The 10,929-nt window shown below is 37.4% G+C and overlaps 1 protein-coding gene across 2 annotated transcripts; it reads right to left on the reverse strand.

Annotated features, from left to right (window-relative positions):
- Nucleotides 1-2,295: 2,295 nt before the first annotated feature.
- On the reverse strand, nt 2,296-10,869 carry RBM11 (RNA binding motif protein 11). Of its 2 annotated transcripts, none has more exons than XM_029939141.1 (5): nt 10,729-10,869; nt 6,792-6,954; nt 5,450-5,522; nt 4,144-4,237; nt 2,296-2,636 (listed from the first exon to the last, which is right to left on the reverse strand). In XM_029939141.1, the coding sequence occupies exons 1-5, from the start codon at nt 10,822-10,824 to the stop codon at nt 2,352-2,354; spliced, it is 711 nt and encodes a 236-aa protein (XP_029795001.1). In that variant the 5' UTR covers nt 10,825-10,869; the 3' UTR covers nt 2,296-2,351. The 2 variants fall into 2 exon arrangements, with proteins under 2 accessions (XP_029795001.1, XP_029795000.1); XM_029939140.1 differs by having other exon boundaries at nt 2,296-2,639.
- Nucleotides 10,870-10,929: the final 60 nt, after the last annotated feature.

The raw sequence follows: 10,929 nt of genomic DNA on the forward strand, positions 1-10,929 counted from the left end.
TATGTGTGTGTGTATAAACTGCTGAGGAAAAATATGTATATATACACTACATACACACATATATATAAGTATGTATACACATATATACTTATTCCCTCTCCACTACACTATTTCATAGAAACATGATTAAAAAAATTCATTGCCATACCCCAAGCTCCAGTATCCCTAAGAGGTTGGGGTGATACAAGAGGCAAGCCATTTTACTAATACAGGTTTAAAACTTGGAGCCACTCTTCCAAGGATGGGAAAAGAGCAGGACTAAAATGTGAGAATGGTTGAGAGTCAGGGTAGGAAATTAGACTCCTGGATATTCTCCTTTTTTTTCTGTGTATTCAAGTGATTGCCTATCTTCCTCCCGGGATTTACTTTCTTGAGGAATGGAGACTCTCATGCCATCCTATTGCATTCTGTGTTTACCTCTACTATAACATGATCCTGAAATCACCTTTCTCACTGTCCATCTATGCCAGAAAACCATGAACTCCTTGAATGTTGAGATCAAACTTTTCCAGTGATATCTGTCGCCTCAGCACAAAACTCTGTTTGGAATGATAATCATTCCTTGTTGATTGATTTGCTTTAATGTACACTCCAAGCAGGACATGAAGAGAACCTGAACAAGGTCACAATGAGGAGTTAATGACTACTTAGAGATGGGAGTGAAGGGAGATGTCTAGCATAACTTCCAGAGGTTTGATTGGCATGCAAGAGAATCTGCAGTGTTTTCCCTTGTGATGAACTTAGAGGTGGGGTACAATCAGTGAGGATTTGTAGTCAGCCTGGGGCAAGCAGCTGGGGTGGAAGTTATTTTCCTATCCGAGATATTACTAATTTTCTCATATAGAAATAGAAGCAAAGACATTAATTATTTAAGGATTCATAGTGATGGGGCTGATCAACAGTATTCACTTAAAGCATGTTTTCATTTATTAAGCTCTCCAAGCAAGGTCAAGGAGTTGAAGCAATTATCGTTAGATCCAGGTTCCTTGCAGTAGGTAATATTATATAAGCTTATTGGGAGCCAACCATTTTCAGAGTTTGTAACACAGGAAATATAGGAATTTGTATCCTTCTTTACATACTGGTTATGTTTTCTAATTACAATTCAGTAGCACATGCCTTTCTTAACCCTTATCCCTGCTGATGATATAACAAGACGGTACTGGAAGCTGAAAAGGAAATTTTATTGGGAACCAGGTAATAGATTACTTGGTCTCCCCTGCTAAGCCAGCTTCCACACACATGAAGTAATTTCTGCAGGTTGGGCATGACTGGTAACAGACTTAGTCCATAGTTGTGGCATCATGTGACCTTATAGACTCCATTCTGATCAAATGACACGATCAACTATCACTTAATGCAAACTGGGGAAGTTGTGTTCACTGAACTTCCTTGGGCTTGAGGTATAGAGGCATCCTTTGTAAAAAAAAAAAATTGTCCTTTGAACTTTCTGCATTAAAATATAATTTCTACAGAAATGCAGAGTCTCTCTCTCTCTCTCTCTCCCTCTGCCCCTCTCTCATGCTCCCACTCTCTAAAATAAAAAAAAAGTGAACCAGAAACAGGAAAGCTGATTTAATAATATTAAATATCATACATTAATTTCATTCTATTTATTGTTCATTAACAAGATTAAAGTATGTCAAATATACTATCTTAAACCCAGCTGACAAGAGGTGGATAATACTGTCATAGCTAATTTTCATGAACTACAATTAAGTGAGAAGAGGCAGGGATTCCTATTTCTGTACAATCACATAAAAAGGGAAGGATCCCAAAACTAGTCCCATGATAATAAACTTTCCTTTGGTATCCTCATTTTATGAATTAAAGCTTCAAGAGAGTAAGGCTCAGAAATGACATATTTAGACATAAAAGATAAAGTGTTATTCACAAAGGAAACTAAAGCCTGCTTTTCCGTCTTTGTTAGGAACATGCAACTCCTAAATATTTATACCAGTTTCATTCAGAAAATCCACCACTCCACACAGGCAACAGTGTCGGAGAGCATGGTGTCTTACCCACGAGTGCTCAGTAAATGACTTCTGATTGAGAAGTTAGTGCAATTCCGTCATCAGTACTAAAATATAGCAACTCCAAGTGTATTTCCTGTTGACAATGTGTCAAAAATACAATTACAAATGCAAAAAATACTACATTATATTATTTTTAAGTTTTTGTCATTCAAGACAAAAATTGAATAGCAAATCAGATGTTACATTATTATATATGTCAAAAAACACAAGAAAGCCATGAAATTGGTCATTTAGAAGAATACAGTTTTTTTTCTTTTCTTTTTTTTTTTTAAGAAAATGAAGAGCAGCATAGACAAATTTCATTTGAACATAAACCTAATATCTTTTCTTTTTCTTACACTTCCGGAACTTTTGGCTGTATTCATTTCCTCTGTTATTTTCTGTGCTACTATCACTATCACTGGTTTGTTTTTGCCTCTTTCGTTTATTTGTCTGATGAAGCTCAGGGTCACTGGGCTGCTGGTGAGTCCATTCATAAGAGCTGGGTCCAGCCTCTAGACCCGGAAGACAGTTGAGTGAAGAAGACCCGGCCGTGCTGCCGGGAAGCGGAGCCGTCATCTCATAGTAAGGAGGCTGCAGGGCTGGGTTAAGCGTGTGCCGCTGCTGTGAACAAGGAGACACTTACCTACCTGAACAAGCCCCAAAAGTTAAAACAACGTTAACAGTTACACATATAAACGAGCAAACTAAACTAAATCTGTTAGAAGGACAGTGACTCTTCGAAACAGGATTGTGGTGGTTTCCTTCAATGGTTACTGTAAAGACTGAAGGGAGTAGAGGGCTTACTACAATACAGATTAGTGCTGCCCCACAGAAATCCCGTACAAGCCACAGGTATACGTCTACATCTTCTAGGAGCTTCCATACGAAAATAAACAAGAAACAGGTAATATTAGTAATGTATCTTATTTATCCCATGATACCCCATATACCATAATTTCAACTTGTGAATAATATAAAAATTATTAGTGGGACATTTTATTTTCCTTTTTTCCATCCTAAGTCTTTGAAATTTGGTGTGCATTTTATACTTAAAGCACATCTCAATTCAGATGCTAGATTTGCACTGACAATACTTGATCAGAACTTAGATTACCCAAAAGTTATATTTGAAAAAAGAGATCACATACCCAAGGTTTCAAATACTCTTAAAAGTATTCTAATAACTGAACCAAGGATCTGTTTTTAAATTTTAATAAAAATTAAAATTAAATAAAAAACTCGGCTCCTTATTCTGACATGTGGCTAACGGCCACCATATGATACAGCATGTTTGTCAACTATTAATAGAGAGACACTTTCTTGTTTTTAGTTCAGATTTCTAACTACACAACGTCGGTTAAAGATTAATAGAGACAAGACGATCTTGCGTGTGCACTTGCATGCATAGGTGTGTGTTTCTCACATCTCTACAATGACACCACATGCAGGAAGGAGGATATTGATGGTTTTGGAAAAGAACTAGTTGTTTTTTTAATATCTCACTGAAACTAAGAAAAAATTTTTTCCAGAAGTTAAATTTTTGATGTTCCTTATGTTTACAAAATGAAAATGCCTACTTAAAATATCTGAAGCTCACATATATGTTGGGGATTTTAAAAAAATCACAACCTGTGAATCACACTATGTGTGTTAGAATCCCACATCTGTCACTTACAAGCTATCTTGGGTCTATTAGTATCCCTCAATTTTATTATGCATAAAATGAGTGAGAAAAAAATTTTCCTAAGTTCCCCTTTAACTTATTGTGTCTATAATTATAATTTCTAGGCTGGAATTACATTTTTGAGAGCCTTTGGAAATATGGTTTACTCTACAAACTGAGAATCTAAATTAAATTAGATTTAAATTTAAATAGAGAAGACTCTACTCAACCTTTGCTTGGAGCACAGTGCATCATCACTACCATCTACCCGCTCCGTGCTGACACACGTGGGTGTGTATACTAAGGTATACTGAGTGTGAGACTGAAGGTGCCTGTGTTAGAGCCCACCACCACGGGCCAGAAGACAGCTTCTGCCTTCACCGCAGGCTGAGATTTGAGAACTGTAAGTTCCACCATAGTCTGTGTCATATCAAACGTTGAACCAAGGCATATCAAACTTACCATCTTCTGAAAGAAACATTCTTGAGGTAAAGCTGCACTATTAATTGGAAAGAACTGCATGGGAAAGGAAGATCTGCCCACAACATCTTCATTTCTTTGGGAAGGGAAAAGAAAAATTCATGAACAGTTAAAATTCCTATACACAAATGTCCTTTTTCCTAAAAAAAACAACAACAACAACAAAAAACCTCTTTGTAATTAAAAAACAAAGCTTCCCTAAGATAGCTCGGTTAAGATTAATGAACTTTAAACATATACATACAAATGATCCGATAAAATAGTGACCTAGTGCTGCCTTAAATCTTATTAATTGCTAACATATTGAAATCTCAATATATAGAGTCTCATCGGATTTTCTGATAGGAAAATGTTCAATACCTTATATTTGTATAAAGAAAAAGAAAACAGATATGAAAGATATGAAGAGAGCAAAGCTAGTCATTAGTAATCACCAAGGGTGCATTCAATCTTCTACAGATATAAAAAGTGAAAGAAATATAGAATTTTCCCCCAATTTATTTTCAAAGGTACCTTCACTGTTTATAAAAATTATGCTCTTTCTTAAATGGACTGATAATATTACCATAAAGTCATGTTTGCTGATTTCTTTCACACATGAATTAAGATAATAAAAATCCCTAATTCAAAAACTGTGGTGAGCTAACGCTTCTATGAAGATGTTTAAAAAGTTCCAATGTTAGAAGAACTAGCCTTCATTGGTCTACTTGCTCCACAGTAGTCCACAATTTTAATGCTAATACTACTAATCCTTAGGACAGAGACGTACTGGGGGAAAGGGTACAACCAATACAGGCAGGTAGAGGCAATAATGAGGACAGGTGAATGAAAGGAACCAGTTAGATGCATAGACCGAGATCCCATGTATAAGTGGTGACAGTACTGCAAAACCCAGAGGCTTAATTTCAAGCCTAGCCACTATCACTTTTTCATCTTCATTCGTTAACTTTTGCATTTCCATCTATTCAAATATAAAACATGAATAATAGTATCTCTATGATCCATTATAACACCTTGGACGCTTAAGTAATTTAACAACTATGACAGGGACAAGGTAAACCATAAACACCAGAAACATAAATCTCTCTCCCCTACTGATGAAAATATTAAAACCCCACTCTAAGTGAAAATATTTTGTCACTTTTCATGGTTTCAGAAAAAAGTGAATTGCTTAATTTTATCCTATGTGTAAACAGTAAGGTTTTACAATAGCCCAGAATAGATATAAACCACTGCTAGAATAAGAACATATTTATTTGCTTTACCTTTTTGAAAAAAAATTAATTACCTGTAGCTGTGTGAATTTATCTTGACACAGCTTTCAAAACTTTGGTTGGCTGGTTCAGAAGAGCGAGAGCTCCCTTTGGAAGAAATAGAAATAACTAATTACTTAATGGTACACTGTTTTGGAGTTTTAACATTAAACCATACAAAAACTCCAAACCTGAAAGGGTGTAGCACTGGTTAAAATTCCTTAATCATATAATTAATATGCCCAAATATACCTTTGATCTGCCAATATTTATAGCTTATTAACACTACAAAGGGCTGAATTATAACCAAGCTTTGCCCAGAGATACGGCTGTACAGAACGATACTGACGTGGGACCATAAGGTCCCTGATGTGTTGATCTACATGCCTGTAGACTAACAATGGTGAACATTCGTGTTATCCTGTGTAGAATGCATGAGTTCTCTAACCTGCACTGGCGAAAACGGATGCAACCTTACAGAGGATGCTGAGCAGCTAGCTGGGATATGTCAGAACATACTATGTCCTGGCCCATTTTACCAGTCCTCATGTGTTAACTGGAAAATGCTTGAAAGCATGATAACAGCTAATTAGCTTTGGAAAGACATTAACAAAATAAATAAAAGAAAGAAACGCAAGGAGAAACCCCTTTCCTTTGCTATGAGGTATTGTTTTCTTATTCTTATTCATTTTTAGTATAATGAGAGGAATACAAAACACCAATACCCTTGAATCATTTGGGGAGGGAGGGAACAGAAGGATCCAAGCCCTGCACCATGAGCATGAGCGTCACCTGCAGTCCCTCAAAGTATGAAGGAGGCAGAGCAGTAGCACAGTGTTCGCTGGGATTTAATCAGCTGTAGGCAGGTGTGCAGGAGAAGACATTTGAGGTCGGCTGCTTTTGGCCAGCTGCTCCTGCAGGGGCTTAGATCCAGGGCAATATGTATAGCATGGTTTTCCCAGAAAAATGACTAAGACACTTTGGAAGGCCTAGTGCCTTCCAAATAGTAGGTATTGATACCATACTTTAGCACCAATGAGAAGATTAGTATATAAACCTTGCTGGATAAAGGCTAGAGTTGTTCCCAGTTCATTTAGATTTGCTTAATTTAAAACAGCCAGTAACAACTATCGTAGCTACCTTCTGGCTGGTACTAAGAACGTTTTAAATTTTGATATAGAAAAAAATGATACAGAGTTGGCAATACTAATTAATCATATAACATTTTGAATGTCACATGTATTCTGAGTAACTTTTACAGAGACTACAAGGGCCCCTTCTTGGTCTTACATCATAGAGAAAACACAATGTTTCCACCTCTGAGAACACCACCATCAACAAAACACACTTGGAAGATTCATCAGTGGCAAGACCTACCAAATCGATACTGTACATTAATTGGTCTTCCATATAAACGAATTCCGTTCAGCAAAGCTATGGCATAAGACACCGATTCAGGGTGTTTAAAGCAGACAAATCCAAAAGACTTCGGCTTTCCTTCTCTGTCTTTGCATATAGTCACTTTGGTTAATGGCCCAGCCTACAAGAAACTTGAAAATTATTTTCTCATAAATCTAAAGATTCGTTTTACATTCAGATAAATCAGGTATATTCAACTTCAAAGTTAAAAAAATCTGTTAGCAATAATAGCTTCATGTAGTTCTGCAAATAATGCATTTTCCTAACAGTAAATATCATATTCCATCACACTTTCTGGTATTTTTTGGCTTATCAAGGAGACATTCGTAAGGGTTAAGAACAGAAAACTTTAGATAATAGTTTCAAATCTTAAAAGATATGTCACCCTTAACAAAACAATATAGAAAGCATTTGAATCTAAGAATGAAATACTACTTTTCTCCATACACTTTAACTGTTATACCTCAAAAATAAATTGAAGTGACCAACCTAATGTTGTTTTGAGTGAGCCTAAAAATGTGTTAATATCGTATTGTGGCCTAATTTTTTCTGTCAAGATTAGACATTTTTACAAGAGAAACTAAATTTATCATGTGTTCTGATCTAATAATCCTCTTTGATAAATATTTCTAAAATAAAAAAATGTTTTAATATCTTTAAGACTTTTAAGTATGTGCATTATTTATATGAGTGAAAAATTAGAAAGATTCCAAATCCAACAATGGGCAAATATTATTCCATCATGTAGTACTAAAGTAGGACAAAATAAAATGAAAATATTCAGATTGTATTTATAGTAAAAACCTATGATTAGCAAAAGAGAGTTAAAAAGTACAGTCAAATACTATAAAAAAGTTAAAATTAAAAACTTACATCTTCCCCGTGATAACTTTTACAGGTGGCACCCACAAAGGCTTATAATCAACTAAGATTTAATGGCAAATGGCTCATACTTTCTAACTGTACTTTAATGATTACTTTTCTCCGTAGAGTTGGATAAATAAATAAACTGCCTTTACTCTCAAGAAAAATGTTAACTATTATCTTTAAAATTATACTGTATTTTAAGATCCAGTCTTTCTTTTTTCATTTTCTGCTTTCCCAGGGACTAGCTCATCCTTCCTTCTGGCTTCAAGGACCACTTCGTAAACAAATCCAGTTGTTAAACTCATGGGTCCTAGAGACCTCTGTGATTGTACTTCAAACTCAACACATTTGAAACTGAATTCATCATCTCTCTCCTCCTAAACCTTTACTTCAGTATTTCTTAGTCAAAAGCACAAAAATATTATTAATCCTGATTTTCTCACTGTAAAGGATGATCAGAAATTTAAAAGAAACTAGTAAAAGGATAAATATACAGTAATAAAATAAAACCAATCTGAATCAGTATTGTTCTACTACAGATTAAGTAAATATATGAAATCACAAATGAACAGAGTATGCTCAAATACTTTAATTTTACAAATTCAAAGATATACCAAAGCATTTTAAATGATAAATTTCACCAAGACTTGCCTGTAGCAACAATCCCATCACCTTTTAGTCTTTATATTATAAAGACTAAGGTTATGTGTTTTAAAAACCTTTCTAAAAGATACCTCACTTAAGCAAATCCTTCTAGGATACAGAAGTGACCTAGGCGAAAATAAAAACATATGCATGGTTGCTTGATCTGTTATGGTAGAAATGATAAAAAATGAGAACATTTTATAGATTTATACATAATTTATATACTATATTCATATATAATACATATATACACATACATATGTATAAAGATAGAAGGATCCACTACATACTGACTCAAGGTAACATAAGTGCCTGGGGCCTTTATGCCTCCCCCCCCCCTTTACCAACTCCCAGCCTTCTTTTTGGAAGCTCAACATGAAAGAAGTCTTCACAGGAAAAGAACTATAAGGCTTCTTTCTTTCTGTTCTCCTTCCTTCCTTTTTTTCTTTTTTCTTTTTTGTCTAAAATTTTTTTTTTCTTTTAGTGATAAGTTCAAGTGATATTTGTGGAAATAACTATAAGAAACTATTAGAACAGATTAAAAAGGCAAGTTTTTTTTTAACTTTTTAAACTGAAATTAAGAGGGCAAATTAGAATAACCATAAAAGTCTTCGAATCAACAATATTTTTCTTTTTTTCCTTTTTGAGACAGAGAGACAGAGCATGAGCGGGGAAGGGCAGAGGGAGACACAGAATCCGAAGCAGGCTCCAGACTCTAGGTTGTCAGCACAGAGCCCCATGCAGAGCTCTAACCCAAGAACGTGAGTTCATGACGTAAGCCAAAGTCGGAGGCTTAACTGACTGAGCCACCCAGGCTCCGCCCCAATAATATTTTTCAAATGATAACAAGTTTTATGGCCAGGAAGGAAACTGTGTTCCTGGGGGGGGGGGGGCTGTGTGTGTCTATAATTAGCAGTAGACAGAGACATAGTTAGGGTCTTTCAAAAACTATATCAAGAATCCTTTTCACCACCGGTATTCACACTTAGTCCTAGAAATTTAGCTTTGCTATGGTGTCCCTTGGAACTTGCCCCTATTAGGAGAGAGAGAAGTCATTCTTTCTTGATTTCTCTTGATGTTAGTAGTAATAGTACTACTATCAGTAGTAGCAGTAGCAGCGGCAAACGCTTAAAAGTGACAGGCCCCGGGCGCCTGGGTGGCTCAGTCGGTTAAGCATCCAACTTTGGCTCAGGTCAGGATCTCACGGTTCGTGGGTTCGAGTCCCGCATCGGGCTCTGTGCTGACAGCTAGCTCAGAACCTGGAGCCTGCTTCGGATTCTGTGTCTCCCTCTCCTCTGACCCTCCCGTGCTTGCACTGTCTTTCTTTGTCTCTCAAAAATAAAAAGCATAAAAAAAATTAAGAAAACGTGACAGGCTCAATTCTAACTGTTTCACCCGGCTTAATTTATTTGACCTTCACACCACAACATACTGTAGATGCTATTACTACCATATGACATTAAGGACACTACAGTACTGAGATAATCACCTACCTGCCCAAAGTCACATTGCTGACATCAGAGTTTATACTCCAAACTATGCTCTGTTCCGTACACTCTTTTGTAGATTATCTTAAATCAACAAATTTATTTTAAATTTCCCCTTTTAGAAAGACCAAGGGCTATCTCTTACATTTGCATGCTCAGCATCTTACTTTGTGTTTGCCCTGTAATTTTTGTATTCTTAAACACTTAGATGAATGGCTGGAGGAGGGTATCTCTTTAGAAAGTGAGACCTACGTGTATGTAATAGGTGAGTGTTTACAGGGCAGAGGAGGCTTATTCATGGAAGTCCTAGGTCACGAAAAGTTTCCAGAAGGTCCTCGGGGTATGAAATACAGGAAAACTGCTCAAAGAATCAATTGATCACAGCTATCCAAATAGCCGTATCCAAATAATGGCTGTCCAAATCATCTAATTTCATTTATTATACTGGAGTAAAAATACCCTCCATGTAAAACGGATGAGGGGTATAAGTGATGCATAGGGCAACATTTAAAATCTATACTTCCCATTTCGTAAGGCGTGGGGGTGCTTACTGCCTGAAGGAAGGCAATGACAGGACTCTTTACCGTTTTGCCCAAATACTCAAGGCCCAGGTAATTTCTGGGAAGCCCTCACTCAGGGCTGGGTGCTGGGAGCCAAGTCATCCCCATCCGCAGAACTCTCCAGTGGGGACGGCGGTGGGACGTACATTATTATCACTTCAACACCAGCTGCTCCCGTAGGGACAGGTGCGCCCAAACGGAACTAAATTATAAACCTAGGCACAAGATGGGGCGGGGAGGGAGCCGGGCACCGGGTGGTCCAGGTGCGCCCCGCCCCTCGGGCTGCGCTTCCGGCTCGACGCTCCCCGCCCCTCTGCCGCCCCCCGCCGACGGTACCTGAAGGAACAGCTCGTAAAGAATCTCTTCCCGAACTCGGGCCTCTAAATTCCCCACAAACACCGTCCTGTCGGCCTCCTCCTGAGCAGGGAACATCCCTCCGGTCTCGGCCCGAGGACAGAGGAGGTACCCAGACCCCGCCCCTTCTTGCCGCGTTACTGCGCCGCTCGGCCTAGTGGAGCCTGGCCCACGACGGGAGCG

The sequence above is a fragment of the Suricata suricatta genome, chromosome 5 (genome assembly GCF_006229205.1).
Source record: "Suricata suricatta isolate VVHF042 chromosome 5, meerkat_22Aug2017_6uvM2_HiC, whole genome shotgun sequence".
In the NCBI taxonomy this organism is placed as follows: domain Eukaryota; kingdom Metazoa; phylum Chordata; class Mammalia; order Carnivora; family Herpestidae; genus Suricata; species Suricata suricatta.

What these genes read in the sequence shown, in the direction of transcription:
- RBM11 (XM_029939140.1), bottom strand. Translation starts at nt 10,824, where the DNA reads ATGTTCCCTGCTCAGGAGGAGGCCGACAGGACGGTGTTTGTGGGGAAT. An exon ending in TAATGTACAGTATCGATTTG is followed by an intron (nt 5,523 to 6,791) that starts GTAGGTCTTGCC and finishes TTTCTTCCAAAG; the next exon opens with GGAGCTCTCGCTCTTCTGAA. An exon ending in AATGTTTCTTTCAGAAGATG is followed by an intron (nt 2,640 to 4,143) that starts GTAAGTTTGATA and finishes CCTTGTTCACAG; the next exon opens with CAGCGGCACACGCTTAACCC.